The sequence below is a fragment of the Lupinus angustifolius genome, chromosome LG04, assembly GCF_001865875.1.
Source record: "Lupinus angustifolius cultivar Tanjil chromosome LG04, LupAngTanjil_v1.0, whole genome shotgun sequence".
Taxonomy (NCBI): domain Eukaryota; kingdom Viridiplantae; phylum Streptophyta; class Magnoliopsida; order Fabales; family Fabaceae; genus Lupinus; species Lupinus angustifolius.
The window spans coordinates 9334270-9353479 of record NC_032012.1 but is presented as its reverse complement, the minus strand read 5'-3'; the positions used below and the strand labels follow the sequence as shown (position 1 = coordinate 9353479).

Genomic DNA, 19210 nt, shown 5'->3' with positions numbered 1-19210 from the left:
TATGTGCATTATTGCATCAATGATACTAAGGTGTGATTGATGAAGACTATGGGGACACTTGTACCAAATCTGCATTCTGCCAATAAAGTTCGGGTTAAAGTATGGTTAACACTTTGTAAGTTTGATAGTTAATATATGGTGGAGAAGCTAAATTTGGTTTACATGATAACTATAAAAGTAGAGGTTTATCATTCATAGAAGAATCACAAACCTAAAATTGATTTTGAAGTTTCAACAAGTACACCATGATCAATGTCATTTTATATAAGAATGCATGTACATATCTATATGACCCCAAAAAAAGAATGAGCTAAAATTAAGGGATAAGTTATTATTTTAACTTAGTATATATTAAAAAGGATGAGACCGATAAGAAATGTTATTTATCTACCCCAATTATTGGTTAAGGTTGATCCAAACCCTCCTTTAAGGTGTAATAGACAAATTTGACTCGAGCCGAATTTTGAGTAGGAATAATTGTGTAGATTGGTTCAAATTATACTCATCCCAAAAGCAATCAACTCTTAATAATATATTTAAGAATCTCATGATGAGCCTTAATGATATAGTAGCATTTCTTAGCAAAAAAAAATATCAAATATTTATCTATTTTACTACATATAAATTATAAAAGAAACAAAATTCATATTTATCAACCACACATTTTATATGCATGGAAGAAAAAAAATGCTGACATTAGTTGGTGTTCTAAATCCTAAACCCTAAATTAAAACGTGCGGAAAAAAACATGATTATAGGAATAATTAGTGTAAATTTTTTAACAAAAAAACAAAAATGACATTTTTCTAATTCCATGTTAACATGAGTCTAGAGTTTCATGCAATTCTATCCAATTATCATGTAGCCACATTTACAATACAAAAAAACAATAACAACAATATGTGAAAAATAGTACTAAATTAATTAAGAGTAGGAAGCTGTAGGTTACGACACGTGTGATGAAGACATAGTGTGTCAAGTGTTGATGTTTAAAGACGAAAAAAGAAGAAAGAGAGTGTGTCTGACAAACCTAAAGGGTAGAGGGTTTTTTGGGTTATTATTATTATTACTATTTCCATAATATTTGTGTTGTTGGGTTTTGATTTTTCTTCTTGTTTTTCTTGTTGTTGGTTCTTCAAGGTTGTGTTGTGTTTGAGAAAGATGTACATAGCAGCAGGTTCCATTCGAAGGTCTTTTAAGGACTCTCTCAAACTTCTAGAAGCTGATATTCATCATGCCAATACCTTGTCAGTTTCCAACTTTTTTTCCTTATATATCATATTATTTCCCTTGTTCAATTTTTGATTTTGTGTGATTTTTAGAAGTGGATGATTTTTGAGATTATACTGGGTATTGTTTTCTGGGTTTATTTTTGTTCTTCCATCAACTATGTCATATGCTTCAACTAGGAGTTTTCAATGAAAAAATATACTGTATTGTTGAATGTAAATAAAACTGAAAATTCATGAAAAAAATTATATTTTTAAGCTTTGTTGGGGTAAAAAGATATGATTTTTAAGGAACCCAGCACCGATTAAACTGTGAAAAGCTATGGTGCTATTTTCCCACTTCATGTTTTGTTTGCTTGATACATACTAGGGTAGTGATATCTATACTTATAATCTTGGTTTTTCACTTTGTGAATGACATTGACTCTATTATACTGTTTCATTATGCTCCTTATCAACATAACATAGACAACTTTGCCTCTCATTACTGCTAGAGGAGAAGAATGGTTTCGTTACTATTTACGTAATGTCATTTTATTTGGTTTTTTTGAAAGTCACTATATTTTGCTCCTATTACATGATACGGAAGAATCCGAGAAGGAGGGTCCAATTTTTATGATAACTTGATGAATGAAAATTGAAGTATAAAACGTTATTACATTAGCCTACCTCTATAGTGTGGAATGTGGAACAACAATAGAACTCAAGAAGGAATGGAAAAAAAAAGTTATGTACTTAATTAGATAAGCAAACTATAAAATTAAGAGGAAAAAAAGAAGTGGAAGAGATGAAAGATTAAATTACTTACTCAACCTTTTCTTTGAATGTTTGATGAAGTAGGTATTAATAATGAAAATATGGTGCTCTTAGTAGTTTAAGTGCAAATGGCGTGTTTGGAGAATTAGAGTGAAAGACAGAAAGTGAGACAAGAGGATAAAGAAAACATATTCATATAATAGACCTATAAAAATAAATAAATAACATAATCGAGGAGGGAGAAAATAGTCCATGATGATTTCCAATATCAGTTTCTTGCTTCCTTATCTCTGATATGCAATGCATTATCTTTCCGAGCAACGGTCACAGGCTGCCTAGTCGTCAAATTTTCGTTCAGTGTTTTGGAGTTATTTATTGTGTTTGTGATGAGTATCTAGTGAAATTTATCCAGAGAATATACAATATAAGTGACATAATTTCTGAATGTTATGGTTTCTAAATATATAAAACAATTTGTAATCACAATATTCAAGTTATTGCTTAACCATGCAACTGAATGTGTAGGGCGACAGATTTTCCAAGGGAATATGACGGTGCGTGCCTCCAGATGAGAATGTCTTACAGTCCAGCAGCACACCTTTTCCTCTTTTTGATGCAATGGACAGACTGCAATCTTGCCGGAGCCCTTGGACTGTTAAGAATCCTAATTTACAAGGTTAGATGTCTTCATATTTCGGATGTTCACGTTGAACTGAAAATTTTGGTCAAGGTGACAAGTTTGCTCCATGCTGCAGGTGTATGTGGACGGGACAACTACAATGTCTACCCAGGAAAGAAAAGCCAGTATTAGAGAATTCTACGGTACATCTTTCTTTGTTTTTTTTTAATCTAACAGGTTTGCATTTTAGTCTGTGTTAGTTGCCGATGTATTGAACTTCTTTGTTTTCCAGCGGTCATATATCCCTCTTTATTGCAACTCCAACAAGGTGCCTCTGATACAGAGGATAAAAAACAGAAGACTGTATGCACGGAAAGGTATCGCAGAAGAGATGATGAGGAACACAGACAGGCTTCAGAGATAGACATTGAAAGAGAAGAAGAATGTGGAATATGCATGGAAATGAATAGTAAGATTGTGTTGCCCAACTGCAACCATGCCATGTGCCTGAAATGTTACCGTGAATGGTACTGTCTCTCTGACATTCCCTATTTTACGATAATGTCTTGTTATTAAAAAGTATGAAGTTGTGGTGATTGTTTCCTTTCTACGACATCTTGATTCTTTGTATTCTACTATTCTCTAACAATATATTTTATGGTTGGTTTTTATTTGGTTCTATTCACTATAAAGTAGAACACCAACACAACAACCATGCCTCACGATAAAGTGACGTGGTTTAATAATCCTATGATTTACTGCTGGTGTGATGCCTAAACAGGCACCATATATTTATGGCCATGGATTCTCATTTTACTGACATTGCTATTGAACATCAATACTTACAGTATTGGAGCTAGAAAGAATTGAAGAGTGCCAGAGTAGTAGATTGCAACTGATATGGTATACATAAGTGGTTGTGAATTGCGATAATAGAGAGTTGTCTTGTGTCTTCAGTCTTATTAGCACTAGAGCCTCTGAAAGAATCGAAGAGCGTATATTGATTGTTATTATTAGGATAAGGAAAGCATGAGTACTACTTTGTAGGAATGCTCATTAAAATATTATAAGCCTCTGAAAGCATGAGTATATCTTGTGTGTCTTCGGTCGACCGTTTTATTCGTGTAACCAAATCTCCATTCTACCGTTGGTACATGATATTCTTAATTTATAAGTGCTTTATTCTTTTGGTGCAGGCATTTATTATTCCTGCTACACACCATACTTCCCATGCATGTTCAAGTGTTTGTTTATCTTGTATAGTTGAAAGCTATATGTAATTTGATATGCTATGCAGGAGAACAAGATCACAGTCATGTCCCTTCTGCCGCGACAGTCTTAAGAGAGTGAACTCGGCTGATCTGTGGGTATTGACCGACAATAGGGATGTCGTAGACATGGCAACTGTGACAAGGGAGAATCTAAGAAGGCTTTTCATGTACATAGATAAGTTGCCTTTGATCATTCCAGGCTCACTTTTTGACACATATGACTCACACCTAAGATAAAATGGTTTCAACTGTGATGTGTGTGGCCTTGGATTGGTAGTGTTCCATTTCAAGTTAGTCACATAAGAAACTCCTAAAGTAATTTGGTATATTTAGTTTATATATAGAGTTGCAGTGTTTGCATGCATCCCACATCATCAATAAGTATCCAAGGTTGAGTTTTCTGTGGGTTGGTGGTGAAGTTGAGATGGTAAAATGTATCTACCTCATTTGTAATTGTATATCATTGTACAGAATGAATTACTTGTTATGAAGATATTTGCATATTCTGTTCCTCAGTTCCTCTGATATTTTGAGAAACACCCTTCCAAAACAAATCTTTAGTCAGTGATTTTTTTTATGGAATATCAAATCAGTTGAGAACTTGAGACATAAAATGTAGCTCAAAAACTCAACAACTGGATTATTTGATGTAAATATTTAAATATAGGCGTCAGAAATATGTAAACTTTTGCATTCCCTTGATATTCAATAAAGAGCAAAGTTGTATTACTTCCAATATGATTACAGCAACAAAATTGTAATACTTGCAACATGATTAACTCAAATAAATGAGCCTCTGAATGAAAATGACCAACAAAAACAAATGGATGAATTATAAGGGATTTTGGTAAGGGCAACATTACCACTCTAACTCTCTCACAAGCATTCAAATCTATGGCTTATACAACATAATAGGGAAGCATTCAAAACTTAGAGCCTTACTTTTTTTATACTATCAAATTATATACTTTATCATTTTGGGTAAGGAACTAATACTTTCAGGATGTCGCTCCCAAATATAAATACAAACTCATTTTTAATAAATAAATAAATTAATTAGGTAACTTATAATCTCATCTCATATGTTATCAAACATACAAAATAACTAAACCCATTTATAGTTAAAGAAACGATTCTGTCAAATCTCTGAAAATAAAATATGAATACAATTATTACACAAATCACTCTATAAAAATATGAAAACATAAATGAAATCGATATGTATATTCAGAAGAGAATAAAGTACAGTCCTTAAACCACTTATAAATGTTAAATGTTGACTTTGTATTTTCTCAGTTAAATGTTACACGGATTATTAATATCCAGAGAATAAAGTTCACAATAATACAGAGTGAGAAATGGATTCTGTAGTGTGGAGGGTATTGCCTTTGTTAGCAATTATTGTTTCCTTCTTAATATTTTTCTATTTGAAGGATCCTAACACACCCCAATTATTGATAAAGGTGTCACAATCTATTATTCACTTTCATTCTATCTTATGATTTTGGTTTCATGATTATGTTTATGTCTATGTTTATGTTTATGTTTTTGTGTGTGTCACAGTCATCAAAGGATGATGAGTGTACTCTTCTTCCCTATGACCATTATTGGATATCCAGCAATCGCATTGTGACCCCACAAGGGATCATTTCTGGTTCAGGTTCTTATTTCATTATCATTTTCTTTACTTTTGTTCAATTTATAAGCTTTTGTTGCATAAAGTAGTTTCCTTTTTCCATAAATCGTTTACCTATGAAAAGATTATAATTTAGAAGGAAAAGTATTTGTACTTGAGTGAGGTGAATGGAATTGTAGGGACTCATTTGAGTTTTACTTGTGATATGTGAATAGTGGAGATAAATGAAGGGAAGATAATATCCATTGTTGAAGGATATGGTAAGAAGGGGAGTTCTAAGCCAGAACAAGTAATCGATTATGGGGAGGCCGTTGTCATGCCTGGCTTGATCGATGTGTAAGATGCGCGAATCATCTTCTCTTGCTTTGTTTATTTCAATCTTCCGTAGATGCATCTTTTGAAACAAATTTGTATCACAAGATAGGGATGCTAGACTAGAAGAGTTTAATACTTACACGGTTACACCTTCCTTGAAATGATTGAAATTATAGCCGCTAAAAAAAGAGTATAAATTGCTTATTTTGCAGGCATGTACATCTTGATGAGCCGGGGAGAACTGATTGGGAGGGATTTCTTACTGGTACTAGAGCTGCTGCTGCTGGTATGCACATGTTCTTCCTCTATTGCTCTACAGTTTTTCTTTATTTTTAACTCCGAAAGGTTTTTTCTATGCTTCTTAAGAATATCCAGATCCAAAGCTTAGGACAACAAAAAACAACTTTTATATAGCATATATGATATGATACTGTTATGATCACTCACATGATATATCTTAAAGTGTGTTTGAGTAAACAATTTAATTAAGCTCTTTTGGAATAAACTAACATAAGTTATTCTGTTTCAAAAGGTGGAGTAACGACAGTGGTTGACATGCCTCTAAACAATCACCCTTCAACTGTGTCTAAGGAAACACTCGGCCTTAAGGTATCTGTGATTGATCACTTGTATACATTTAATTTTGTAAAAGTAATATTTCTCTATGGTAGTAAGAGCAGGAACTCAGGTAAGCTGTATTTTGTGGTTAACTATTGTGCTTCTTTTTCTAACACGGGTTTCCACTTGTTTACAGCTGGACGCTACGGAGAATAAAATCTATGTTGATGTTGGTATGAACAACAAACTCAACCTTGGCATACAATCAATTAAGTTTCTGATTTTTAATATCTTCTGCAGGTTTTTGGGGAGGCCTAGTTCCTGAAAATGCACATAATACCACTATTCTTGAAGGTCTCTTAAGTGCTGGTGTTCTTGGTCTAAAGGTAACCACTTGGACACTTGTGTATTACTAAAGTAACTCTGATTAGTGGTGAAGGACATATTCAGCGGGATCAACTTATTGATTCAACATTTCAACTGTTTTTCCTCAAAGAAGTAAATATTACACTCGACACTTTATCTTGCACCAAATTGATTTGTTTACTTGCGTTGAGAATATATGGATTCTAGAATTTTCTCATGTCGGCCTCTAGTTGGTATTTGGTAGTATATTCATATTCTGTCCTACCTGTAATTTCATATCCTGTATCAGTACCCGTGCTTCCTAGGTACAAAAATATGCCAAATATTAATTGAACTGCTGTTTTGCAAGCCGTTGTAAATCTACATAAAATATCTATCACATTTTGGTCTGACTCCTTTTCGTCTTATTTTTGTAGTCGTTTATGTGTCCTTCAGGAATTAACGATTTTCCTATGACTACTATTGATCACATCAAGGTATTGTGGGCTGCTTCCATTACTTTTGACACATAAAAAATATTCTACTTGGAAATGTTATTTAATTTACACTAAGGGGTTGTCTTTGGTTTGGTATTGTTAAATATTTTTTTCTTGATGTATTTGTTAGGAGGGACTTTCTGTGTTGGCGAAATATAGAAGACCTTTACTTGTGCATTCTGAGATTGAAATTGATTCTAAAAATCATTTGGAACCTAAAGATAATGGTGACCCGCATGTTTACTCGACCTATCTCAACACTAGGCCACCTTCATGGTAAGACATTATTTAAGGCTTTGCTCTCTGGATAAGCATGCTGTTGAAGCATTAGTCCAGATACATGATATGTTATAAATTTCTTTTCATCGTATCAAAACCTGAAATTTGTTAGTCTCATGCTTAATCCTACCCTTGTTCTAGAGCGTTCACATTGTTTAAAGATAGGTGGTTATGAAGCTATCACTAGCTATGAGTCGCAGGATTTGTTTTTGAATACTCTATGACCATGAAGAACTAATAATATGCATGAAATATTCAATGAGTATATTTTTGCGTGATGCAATCCATTTGTTATCTTGCATAAGCCTTATATCATATATCTTTAAATGTCATAATGCCCATCAAATTTCATGGAAGTTACTAAAGCTCTCTCTTTACTTAACCAGGGAGCAAGGAGCAATTGAAGAACTTGTAGGGGTTACAAAGGACACTATCATTGGGGGTCCTTTAGAGGGAGCACATGTTCACATAGTCCACTTGTCTGATTCAAGTGCTTCCTTAGATCTGATTAAGGTATCATATGTTATTTTTCTCGTTTAGTATGTTTGTTCTTATGATGTAAAAACATTTTTCGTTGTGGATTGAGTGATTGACAATCATGAAATGCTTTTTGTAAACATGTCTGAGTGATTATTAACTGAAATCAGAAGCAGTTTTTTATTAACTTGACTTTCATATGGTATCAAAACAACATTCTTTATAATGCCCGAAACCCCGAACCTTACATTTACAAATATCTAGGGACTAAATGTTGTTTTCTTCTGTTTTCTTTTTCTATTTTACTAAAAATATAGCCATACACTTACATTATACAGAAAGCAAAAAGTCGTGGTGACAGCGTAAGTGTTGAAACTTGCCCCCATTACTTAGCTTTCTCATCTGACGAGATACCAAATGGAGATACTCGTTTTAAGTGTTCCCCACCAATTCGTGATGCATTCAACAAAGAAAAACTGTGGGAGGCTATATTGGTATGCTTCTGCTCCATAATACGAAGTATTGTCTTACTTTAATCATATATGATATCATTAGTTTAGCTTCTTTTATTCTACTTTTCAGGAGGGACACATTGACTTATTAAGTTCCGATCATTCTCCAACTGTGCCTGAACTCAAGCTTCTTGCCGAGGGTGACTTCTTGAGGGCTTGGGGTGGCATATCATCTTTGCAGGTTAGTGAATTTTCTCATTTAGTGAAGGCTAGATCATTCAATATTGTTCATACTGCAGTACTTTAAATCCATTAAAAATCTACAAATTTATAGTTGAATGAGCAAAATGCTTAGCCAAAGTCACAGTAAATAAAAATATCAGGTGACTATATCCATTTCATAGTTTTACTATTTGTTAATCAATGTAACTAAACAATGTGCTGCAAATCACAATAGTGTGTAACTGCTACATTTTTCTAATTCCACATGTGTATCCCATATCCTGACTATTGTATCTTTCATTTGATCTTTTAATTGATGGATGTCACATGATATTGTATATAAATCCGATGAAAGGAACTTATAGATGAAGTTGTGACGTATATATTTGCGCTTGTTCATCAGATTCAATCTCTATCATTATTTGTTAATGCTTAAGCTTGGTACAGTTTACTTATTAATCAATTCAGTCATATGATTAAGTATTTTCTCTCATATAATGGCATAAGCGCATAACATTTTATTTTGCCTATTAATCATATACTGTTTTTTTGTTTTCATTTCTTGGTCCATGACTATTCTAATAAGACTCTGATTCTTCTTGTTTTAGTGATATGAACATTGAGTTTGCATACAGAATCATCACCCCTTTGTTTCATATAATATCATTTTTTCATAAACATTTCTAAGCTAATACATGTAGCTACCAAGTGAGCATAAAATGCGCATCATTTATACCCCAGGGACCCATGATTTCTTATCTTGCAAATGTTACTTCTACTATTGGTCTAAATTCTTAACACTAACTAATGTTCTATTGGGAGACTTGTAGTTTAATCTTCCAGTGACTTGGTCATATGGAAAGAAATATGGAGCAACTCTGGAACAATTATCGTTATTGTGGAGCAAGAAACCTGCAACATTGGCCAGACTAGAATCAAAGGTAACATGATTGTAGCTTCCTTATTTTCCTCAGACTTGGTATACTATAATTAACAATATCAGTTTTAATTCTCTTTGATTCTATTTATTGCAATCTGTCTTAACTAAAAATAATTGCATGATTCTGATTATAGAACTTTCATTTCTACTTGGAATAATGTAAGGCCTCATTCCTTTGGACCCCTATTAAAAATTTCAAATGTAAAACTACCATCTCTATAATTTGTTTCCACGTGACGAGGAACTTACGTGATTGTCAAGTCAACTTATATGTTTCTTAGAGATAATTTAAGGTCAAATCCGACATTCCGACTAAATTTCCGTTTATGCTTTAGGGGGCCATTGCAGTTGGAAACCATGCAGATATTGTAGTGTGGCAACCAGAGGTGGAATTTGAGCTGAATGATGATTATCCTGTTTTCCTTAAACATCCTGTAAGTCTTCATTCTTCTCTATCCTGGCATTGAACTCATTCCTTTTATGACTCCTTGCTTCATTTGAAAAAGCTCCACTTTTTTCACTCTACTTTATATATACAATTAGTACATGAACTTTCATGTTAGAAGAAAATGTGTTATGCTAATAACTTGGCTGTTTTTGATATTTAGAGCCTCTCAGCTTATATGGGAAGAAGGTTATCAGGAAAAGTTTTGGACACTTTTGTAAGAGGAAACCTTGTCTTTAGAGATGGGAAGCATGCTCCTGCAGCCTGTGGTGTTCCAATTCTAGCCAAATGAATTGGTTCAAATTTGGCAATACTCATAACTTATATTCTAAACTCATTATTTACTTTTTGTTCTCCTCTTAGAGTCCCTAATGTTTATCATGACCCTGATTCATGTTGTCTTATAAGAGATGGAGGTAGCTTTTGACATTGGCTATTTGAGCAACACATTCTCCTTCTCCTACACTACTATAGTTATAGCTTGTATCATTAGTGTAAAGATATTTGGACACTGAAACATAATGCCATACTTTCTTTCTTTCACATAACATTGAATAAAAAGAACATGTCTAGTTTTTTTTTGCTACAAAAGAACATGTATATATATTAAGAACAATATTAATCCTGGTCTGATTATAAAAGAATATAAGAAGAGAAATAGGAGCAGCCAAGATAATCATTTGTTTTTTTTATCTTGTCTATTTATATCAGTGGTAGCTCCTTGATGCTTCTTGAATTGAGTTGCTAGAAGGTACATGAATAAAGCTTGCACAACTAATGTTGCAAATGTCCTCTTAAGTATCATTTGTCAAATGTCCTTATCCTCTAATATAACTTCAAAACTGGGCCCCGCTTTTGCCCAATAAGACTTTGGGGACAAGAAACACCTAGAACACTATATCAGTTACATACATATTGTTTTTTGAATAGTCCAAAAGAAGTTGCTGATGAATAAGGTGATGGCATTGCACTTCATTAAATTTAAAAGTATTTTTTTAACTACAAAAAAAATTGAACTTGTAACAATCGTAATTTATATCGTAACGTCCACAATAACCACAATCATAAAAACTTACCTAAACAGCAACTTAAAACACTGTCTTGCAACACATTTCAGTTTGCATGTAACTTATAGTTCTAGCTTGGTTACTTATTATACACGTATCACCCAAGGATATGAAACTTTCTCTTAGAGGCTGCCACATGTTTGATGTGCAATGCAACTATTTGTCTATTTGTGAGGTGTCTATGAAACACTTTGAGAAGTGCACAAGCTGAAGAAGCATTGAAGTCATAAAACTAGTCAGCCAAAAATGTTGGCAGTGTTTGCAAAAGCTATTGGAAAACCACCGGAGGAGCTGAGTCTTCCCACAATTGGGTCCAATAGTTCAAAGAACCCTGTTGAAATTTTAGACAAGTTTCAATCTTTATGGCCTCATGATTCTGCTGTTTACAATCTTCCTCATGGGAATTTTATGGCTTTGTCTCATCAAGATCAAAGTCCAATACACCCAAGGTACATACATATATCCAAAGCTTATATATTCATCAATTTTTATTTCTCATGTATATATGTTTGTAAAAAATGGTTTTGTATAGGAAGAATGTATCAATTAGCACTAAAAGTAGTTTGAAGTTGCTATCTAAGATAATCTGATTATGTCTAAAAATTCAGCTTGAAGAATTCAGTTTTTCTTCACCAAAGAGGGTTAGAAAAAGGCTTATGTTGCCAACATTTGGAGAAGTAAGAACTGTTTTTCCTCTAAGATAATCTTATGTAACAAAAACCCTTTTAGATTTGCTTTCTCACAATCCCTTTCAACTGAAAACACACTGAAAATTGTGTTAGATAGTTAAAATGATTCTATTATGCATGTTTAGTTGAAATTTTACTACCATTGGATCAGGATTCAACTGGTTGGTTGTCTGGTTTTGTTTTAATTAATTGTAACTAAACTATGTTCTTGCAACAAATTTCTCATGTTGTGAATATATTATGACAGGTCTATTGTTGTTCTTGATGATATCTTCTGCATTTTTGTTGGAACTCTAGAAAACATTGCTGACCTTAGACATTACTATGGTCTCCAAAGACAAGCAACAGAAGCCATGATTGTGGTTGAAGCCTATAAGGCTCTAAGAGATCGTGCTCCATACCCACCTGACCAAGTTGTTAAAGAGCTCGACGGAAAATTCGCATTCATTATCTTTGATGTCAAGACAAACACTCTTTTTTTAGCCAGGGTGAGTTATGATCAATGTAGTTACTTTATGAGTTTTCTCTATTTATCTTTTCAGTTCTAGTTCCAATTATGTTGCATTCGTTGTAGGAAATCGTGACGCAATTGCGTAAACTGCTAAAACAACAATAGTGTTGCAGCAATTGTGGCTGCAGACTACAAATTAGAACCTTAATCCCCTAATAAAAGGAAAAGACATTTTTTTTTTCCATTTTAAGCCAAGGGCAGCATTAGTATTCATGTTGTACTGTTCTTGGATATTTCGTTTGTGTTGGTTTTAACATAGCTGATGCCGATGTTAGGATCGCGAGGGAAGTGTGAATTTTCAGTGGGGAGTGGCAAAGGATGGATCATTGGTCTGCTCAGATGACCCTAAAATCATTAGAGATGGCTGTGGAAAATCTTGTGCACCTTTTCCTCCAGGTTAGTTTAGCACTTTAGCTAACTAAAATTTCATTCTCCAAATTCTGTTTTGTTTGAACTTTCACAATTCAAGTAAAATAACTAGTACTTGATTATCGATCAACATGATTTATAATATAACATTTTGGCGCTGTTCGATCTATATAGTCAGCCCCACCTAGTAGGATAAAGGTTTGGTCGTTGTTGTTGTTGTATTAGGCTCTTGAATTGGAATGCAGGGTGCATCTTCATTAATGGAAGTGGGTTAACAAGCTTTGATCATCCACTAAACAAGGTTAAAGGTATTGCTGAAGAAGATGAAGGTGGAAACATCATGAGTGTATATTTTAAGGTGGATTTGTTCACAAGGATTCCTAGCATTCCTCGCACTGGAAGTGCAGCAAATTGGGCTGATCCTACTGAGGTTAAGGGAGAATAAATGTTTATCATATTTGATACTTATCAGAAAGTAATAAGGATCATCAAATTCCAACTTCTTTTATAATCTAAATAAAATATTCTATTTGTTTGTAGCTTCATGTTCTATATATATATATATATATATATATATAGATGCATGCTTGCTAATTAAAATAATTATTGTAATTTTACAATATACTAATTAAAATAAGATATAATAGAATCAATTGTTTATTTCCTTTTTTAAAGTGTGGTCAGCATAGAATATTCTAGCCTGATTATTGTGAGGACTAGATATCAACCAATACATTATTTCTCTTTTTAATTTACTCTATTCAAAGTTTCAAACATGTTGATAAATATAGAAAAATAGAGTATTAATAAGAGTTTAGTGTGAAATAAGGTAGAGTATAATTATTTTTAGATATTAGCCCAGGTCAGAATGTATTTAATAAGAAACCAGTTTGAAAAACTATAAAGATGACACAACATATTTGGAAAAAATTTAACGTGTTCCATAAAGCAAATATTTATGATTGGAATTGAAAAAAAAAACTATATTCTTCATGAGAAGTAATTAGGGATGGCGAGAGGCTGTCTAAATATATATTTATATATTTTTAATAATCAATATACATATATATATAAAATAATTATTATACGAGAAATTTTATGTATGTTAAATATATTATTACATTTTAATTACAAAACTCATTATAAAATAATAATAAAATAAATAACATATATTTATAATAAAAAATATACATAAAATGTTTAATTAAAAAATAAATTTATAATTATCTGGATACTCAGAGAAGGGTATACATTCTCATCGATAGATTATTTTTATGAGTATTCATTACTAATATTTTAGCTTGTACCCACAGAATGGATATTTTTGTCATCCCTAGGAGTAAAATAATGATATTATTTTAATAGTAATTTCATATATTCTTTTTGTAATTCTTCAAATAGTATAATATTCATATCTAGATTTATACATAGTCATTACATTACCTATGATTTAAAGATAGACAATCATAATTAAATATGAATGATAAATGATATAATAATAATATATAAAACATCGTACAAATTTTTTTGTCTCGATGAAATTGGTAGTTTTTGGTTTTATAATAGAAATAGAAAAGTGGTTTAGAATATATATTATTTAGAAAGTGAGTATTTAGAAGGATCGTTTACCAAAAGAAGAAAAAGATACTCTGTTAGTGATACCGTCTTAACTGCGATCCGCGTTTGTTCGCCGTTTTGTTTGCGTAACCTTTCATTTCACACTCTCTACTTTTACCTTACTATAAATACTATCCTTTTCCCCTTTTTCTCATTTCACCATTTTCATTCTCTTATCACAACTTAACCTAAAACCTCACTTTCCTTCCTTCGATCATGGCCTCTGAACCACCACCCTCTACTACTCACCAATTGGTACCTTTCTTTTCATTCTATTTTTTATTTATTTAATTATTCAATTCTTGATTTTAGGGTTTTCATTATAATTTGGTTTCTTTGAATCTGTTGATCCGAATACGATTCAATTTTAAAGCTTGAGAATTTAGAATGATCAAGACCAACAACAAAAGTTCTAGTTGCTTAGTGATTAGAGATTGAATTTAATTAATGTTTTAGGGTTTCGAATACCTTTTTAATTTTATTTTATCGAATCGGGTTGTTTTTAAGGTTGAGGACACTGAAGAGTAATAACTCTAGTATTTTAAGATTTCTATTATTTTTTTAATTGAATTTAACGAAGGTTTTAGGGTTTCCAATTGCTTTATATTTTGATTGAATTGAATAATGGATTTAGGGTTTCCAATTGCTTTATAATTTGATTCAATTTGAAAGGTTGAGCAGAATGAAGAGCAACAACAGCAGCAGCAAGAACTCAAGTACCTGGAATTCGTGCATTTTGTCACGATCCAAACTTTGATGCATGCTGCTATTGTCTACGCCTATGCCAAGGAACGTTCTGGTCCACTCAAATCTGGCGTGGAGACTGTTGAGGAAGCTGTGAAAACTGTCGTGGCTCCTGTCTATGACAAATTCCACCTTGTCCCTGTGGAGCTTCTCAAATATGTGGATCGCAAGGTTGATGAGTCTGTTGCTGAGATCGACCGCCATGTCCCCAGCAATGTCAAGAAGGTCTCTTCCCAGGCCCGCAGCGTTGTCTCTGAGGTCCGCCGCACTGGTGTGGTGGATATTGCTTCTGGGCTGGCAAAGAGCGCTTATGACAAATATGAGCCAAAGGCTGAGCAGGCTGCCGTGTTGGCATGGAGGATGCTGAACCAATTGCCACTGTTCCCTAAGGTTGCTAATGCCGTGTTGCCTAAGGCGGCATATTGCACTGAGAAGTATAATGAGGCAGTTGCTTTGTCCGCTGAGAAAGGTTACCGGGTCTCTGCTTATCTGCCATTGGTCCCTACTAAGAAAATTGCCAATGTGTTCACTAATGTTGCATGATTTGATCTGTGATCTCAAGTTTTTCGTTTCAGTTTCTTTGGGTTATGTCTTTTTTAGTTTTTTTAAAAACTTACTGTGTCCTGTTGTGTTGTTTGGGTACTTTGGTTTCAAGTCTTTAACGTAAAGGTGATTACTAGTTACTAGTATGTGGTGTAACCATGTGCTGTGAATGCTTTGTTGTGTAAATGGAATTTTTGGTCAACTTTACTTTATAATATTGAAGTCTTTATAAGTCTTGTCTTGTGTTATGGATATGATATGATCATGGCTTGCTGAGTAATGTGGCATGACATTTTTTATGGTATCCTCCTCCTGTGACAATGTTTATTATTTCCAAGTTTCAATTCTTATATATAAAGGAAGGCGAAATTAGAAGTCATCCTCTAACATTATCAACATGGTTGGTAAGACCAATAGACTATTATTAAGTAATTTTAATTTCATTAATTTGATATGTAATGAACATCAGTATACTAGAAGCTGAATAAAAATAGCAGTAAACTAATTCTTTATTCAAGAATGACGATCCGTTAGACAAATAATATACAATACAACTTCAATTGCAAAAAGCATTTTTTTTAAAACGAGTTCTAATGCCAGAAAATGTTAAACACATTACATAATGAACAATTGGTATAATAAATAAATACACTCCGACTCTAATAGTGCTTGTAAAAGAGAAACTCTGCTTGTCAAATTTGAATAATTGAGTCTCGCTTCAATCCTAAGCTTATTTGTTTAACCGAGTAAATAAGCTTGACTGCATATGTAACTAATCAAACTCCAATAGTATTTAAGTATGTCAATTCATTTCCACCATTGAGTTGAAAATAAAATTGCATTAAAAGTATGCAGGCAATGGGAGAGCATTACAGTCTGGTCCCTACTAGCGCTTCGGTTGTGCTTCATTTCTGGGTGTCATCTGATGAAGCTTCAAAGCTTCCACCCAAATCCAAGTACTCTTCTCTCGTACTCTTGAGTCTTGTCTACACTCTACACATTCCTGCTCATATCCACACATGAATATACATGGCTCAGCCACAGAAGTGTTGAATGTGAAAGGTTTCCAATTTTATGCCTTCCTCATGTTAACAATCTCCTTAGTTTCTTCATTTTCATCAACTTTATCTACTTTCATGCGGTCCAAAAGTCCATCCACCTCTTTACCACCTCTTACATAAGTCTTGATTAGGGCATGATACATTTCTCTATCTACTGGGACAACATTTCTTAACGAACTCACCAAAACCTCTGCATCTTCAACACTGCCCTTATTACCAAGCCAATTCAAAATGCCTGAGATCACCTTGGGGTTAGGTTTCCATCCTTTATTTTCGACATACAAAGAGAGAGCTGTTTTCAAGCACTTCAATGCTTTCTCCATCTCACCCTTATTCATGAATCCACTTGCAACTACAGACCAACTGTTTGGGGTGGTGACCTTTCCCTTCTTCTGTAAATCTTCAAGCATGGCTTCTGCTTTCTCCGGAAAACCTTTTCCTGAGTACCCAATGATTACGACATTCGGGATTCCAAAATCATAGCAATTGCCAGAGGATTCCCATTCCTCCAGTATTTTCTCAGCTTCATCAAACTCGCCAAGCTTTACCAGAGATTCCAGCAAGGTCGTATAATCCCTGTTTAAGCACCTCTTGCAAGCACTTTTCTCCAGATCCCATAATCTTAAGACCTCGTTCTTTTTTCTTATCCGGGCATAGAGAGAGATAAGATGATTGTAACCCAAACCACTTTTGTTATCTAGCCTCTCCTCTGATTTCCTTAGAGCATCGACCGCCTTACTTGTAAGTCTTGCTTTTATATAGAAATTAGCTACAACAGAATAAGTGTTCCAATCCATCACAATGTGTGGTTGACTTTCCATCTCTTTCAGTAATCTTTCCATTCCATCGATATCAAACCTCAAACCGTAAGAGTTTATACAGATTCTATAGCTGAAGTTATCCGGCAAAACTTTGTTTTCTTTCATCTCAGTTAGCACATCAGGAACCTTCTCGTGCTTGCCAATATTTGTGTATAGGCACATAATATCATTGTAAGTTAGAGGTGACGAAGCAAACCCCAACTCCTTCATTTTCTGCAAATGAGAGAGGGCTTTGTCAACTTGGCGCTGACGAACATAGCAATTCAAAAGAGCACCATATGTTTTATCAGTTTTATCTTGGTCCTTCAAGCTACTAAAGTAGCTCTCTGCAGAAGTATATCCTTGAACCTTGCCAATAAGATCCAAATGCACAGCATGTTCAACTGGAGAAAATATGCACACTCCATTCTTGTTCATCCACTCAGACACCTGAAGCCATTAAGAAACCAAATTAAGGGATAAATACAAATAACCGAAGAGGTGTTTCAAGATACCCAAACACAGTTCCTTCACCATTCACATCGCAATGAGTAAAAGGAAACCAAGCTTATTTCTGGTCTGACATAGTCACATACGTCTTATGAAGAGATTATTTGGACTTATGGGAACAGCTTATCAAAATATACTTATGAAATCAGCTCATGGCCTCAAAAAGTACTTTTTAGCTTAATCCAGTAAAACTTGTCAGAGAAGCTTACAAACATCAAAAATTTAAACCTTGATTATTTGTTCAATAAAAGATTAATCAATTTGTTTAACTACATGCACCCGGAACACATTACACTGATCCCCCTCATTCTGGGATATTTCAATTGTCAACAAAATTGTGTTTTTTACACGAAATTCATGATTAATTCAATCAAAATATAATGAATGTATCTCACTAAATCAATAACAATGAAACAAGACAACAAGTATCACTTAATCAAATGACACAATAAACCAAAAACATTCCATTTTCACGCATCATAATATCAAACCTGAAGGGCTTGGGTGAACCTCCTACGCTTTCTGAAATCGCGAACGATTCGCTGAAGCTCTGCGACTCGAAGCTTGTTCCCTTTGAAGATCCAATCGTCGAGTTCAGGTACGACACTCGTGGTAGGGTTTCCAAGGGGACTGATTTTGGAGTAGAGTGTAGGTTTATTGGTCCTACTACTGTAATATGACCTTGTCGTTTGAAATACAATTCTGCGAAGAAGCTTCATCATCACCATGGTTAGGGTTTTTGATTCTGATGAAGATGATACAGTTAATGAATAAGGTTTAAGAATTTTTTTTTTTTTGTAAAAGTTGGGCCATTATTCCATTTTTTGGTGGGCTTTTGCGTTTATCTTTTCTAAACTATTTTTTAGTTGTAATAGATAAGGACATGAGTATTAATAAATAATTCCATTATACATCTCTAACAATTTTTTAATTGTAATGGATAATTAATTTAAATGATATATGTTTGATTTCTTTTTTTTTTTTGTACTAATAAAGATATTCTCTCATTATTGAGTCAGACTCTTCTCCATTATTGGAGATGGCAGTTAGATTTTTTAGTCTATTTTTAAGGGTAAAAATGTAATTCAGATTAAGTTAAAGGGATAAAAATATCATTGTCTTTTGGTTTTTCTATGTATTTTCATCTCACTTTCCTCTCCATTACTGGAGAGGAGTCTCACTCATCATTATGGATAAGGAACTAATCTATTTTGGGATGCATGACTGCTTCTAAGTGTCATATCTAGAAATCAAACCT

At 33.5% G+C, this 19210-nt stretch overlaps 5 protein-coding genes across 6 annotated transcripts; 4 read left to right on the top strand and 1 right to left on the bottom strand.

The window, feature by feature from the left end:
- On the top strand, nucleotides 1042–4389 carry LOC109345614. Its single transcript, XM_019584712.1, has 5 exons — nucleotides 1042–1247; nucleotides 2511–2661; nucleotides 2741–2807; nucleotides 2897–3131; nucleotides 3902–4389. The coding sequence occupies exons 1-5, from the start codon at nucleotides 1162–1164 to the stop codon at nucleotides 4110–4112; spliced, it is 750 nt and encodes a 249-aa protein (XP_019440257.1). The 5' UTR covers nucleotides 1042–1161; the 3' UTR covers nucleotides 4113–4389.
- On the top strand, nucleotides 5195–10586 carry LOC109345612 (allantoinase). Of its 2 annotated transcripts, XR_002107430.1 has the most exons (16): nucleotides 5195–5338; nucleotides 5439–5535; nucleotides 5727–5847; nucleotides 6039–6112; nucleotides 6359–6435; nucleotides 6581–6617; nucleotides 6685–6770; nucleotides 7167–7226; nucleotides 7357–7502; nucleotides 7892–8018; nucleotides 8321–8476; nucleotides 8565–8675; nucleotides 9487–9597; nucleotides 9932–10030; nucleotides 10205–10437; nucleotides 10471–10586. XR_002107430.1 is itself a non-coding variant. In XM_019584709.1 (15 exons), the coding sequence occupies exons 1-15, from the start codon at nucleotides 5234–5236 to the stop codon at nucleotides 10331–10333; spliced, it is 1536 nt and encodes a 511-aa protein (XP_019440254.1). In that variant the 5' UTR covers nucleotides 5195–5233; the 3' UTR covers nucleotides 10334–10586. The 2 variants fall into 2 exon arrangements, 1 of the variants encoding a protein (XP_019440254.1); XM_019584709.1 differs by having other exon boundaries at nucleotides 10205–10586.
- Nucleotides 11202–13183, top strand: LOC109345613 (stem-specific protein TSJT1-like). Its single transcript, XM_019584710.1, has 4 exons — nucleotides 11202–11557; nucleotides 12045–12285; nucleotides 12584–12704; nucleotides 12923–13183. Exons 1-4 carry the CDS (start codon nucleotides 11355–11357, stop codon nucleotides 13120–13122), a joined length of 765 nt encoding a protein of 254 aa, XP_019440255.1. The 5' UTR covers nucleotides 11202–11354; the 3' UTR covers nucleotides 13123–13183.
- Nucleotides 14327–15816, top strand: LOC109345611 (stress-related protein-like). Its single transcript, XM_019584708.1, has 2 exons — nucleotides 14327–14549; nucleotides 14967–15816. The coding sequence occupies exons 1-2, from the start codon at nucleotides 14511–14513 to the stop codon at nucleotides 15579–15581; spliced, it is 654 nt and encodes a 217-aa protein (XP_019440253.1). The 5' UTR covers nucleotides 14327–14510; the 3' UTR covers nucleotides 15582–15816.
- On the bottom strand, nucleotides 16066–18714 carry LOC109345609 (pentatricopeptide repeat-containing protein At4g21705, mitochondrial). Its single transcript, XM_019584707.1, has 2 exons — nucleotides 18444–18714; nucleotides 16066–17892 (listed from the first exon to the last, which is right to left on the bottom strand). Exons 1-2 carry the CDS (start codon nucleotides 18678–18680, stop codon nucleotides 16654–16656), a joined length of 1476 nt encoding a protein of 491 aa, XP_019440252.1. The 5' UTR covers nucleotides 18681–18714; the 3' UTR covers nucleotides 16066–16653.

What these genes read in the sequence shown, in the direction of transcription:
- LOC109345612 (XM_019584709.1), top strand. Translation starts at nt 5,234, where the DNA reads ATGGATTCTGTAGTGTGGAGGGTATTGCCTTTGTTAGCAATTATTGTT. An exon ending in AGGGATCATTTCTGGTTCAG is followed by an intron (nt 5,536 to 5,726) that starts GTTCTTATTTCA and finishes ATATGTGAATAG; the next exon opens with TGGAGATAAATGAAGGGAAG. An exon ending in ATGCCTGGCTTGATCGATGT is followed by an intron (nt 5,848 to 6,038) that starts GTAAGATGCGCG and finishes CTTATTTTGCAG; the next exon opens with GCATGTACATCTTGATGAGC.
- LOC109345613 (XM_019584710.1), top strand. Translation starts at nt 11,355, where the DNA reads ATGTTGGCAGTGTTTGCAAAAGCTATTGGAAAACCACCGGAGGAGCTG. An exon ending in CAAAGTCCAATACACCCAAG is followed by an intron (nt 11,558 to 12,044) that starts GTACATACATAT and finishes ATATTATGACAG; the next exon opens with GTCTATTGTTGTTCTTGATG. An exon ending in TTGTGCACCTTTTCCTCCAG is followed by an intron (nt 12,705 to 12,922) that starts GTTAGTTTAGCA and finishes ATTGGAATGCAG; the next exon opens with GGTGCATCTTCATTAATGGA.
- LOC109345611 (XM_019584708.1), top strand. Translation starts at nt 14,511, where the DNA reads ATGGCCTCTGAACCACCACCCTCTACTACTCACCAATTG. An exon ending in CCTCTACTACTCACCAATTG is followed by an intron (nt 14,550 to 14,966) that starts GTACCTTTCTTT and finishes TCAATTTGAAAG; the next exon opens with GTTGAGCAGAATGAAGAGCA.
- LOC109345614 (XM_019584712.1), top strand. Translation starts at nt 1,162, where the DNA reads ATGTACATAGCAGCAGGTTCCATTCGAAGGTCTTTTAAGGACTCTCTC. An exon ending in ATTCATCATGCCAATACCTT is followed by an intron (nt 1,248 to 2,510) that starts GTCAGTTTCCAA and finishes CTGAATGTGTAG; the next exon opens with GGCGACAGATTTTCCAAGGG. An exon ending in CAGTATTAGAGAATTCTACG is followed by an intron (nt 2,808 to 2,896) that starts GTACATCTTTCT and finishes TTTGTTTTCCAG; the next exon opens with CGGTCATATATCCCTCTTTA.
- LOC109345609 (XM_019584707.1), bottom strand. Translation starts at nt 18,680, where the DNA reads ATGGTGATGATGAAGCTTCTTCGCAGAATTGTATTTCAAACGACAAGG. An exon ending in GGTTCACCCAAGCCCTTCAG is followed by an intron (nt 17,893 to 18,443) that starts GTTTGATATTAT and finishes TAATGGCTTCAG; the next exon opens with GTGTCTGAGTGGATGAACAA.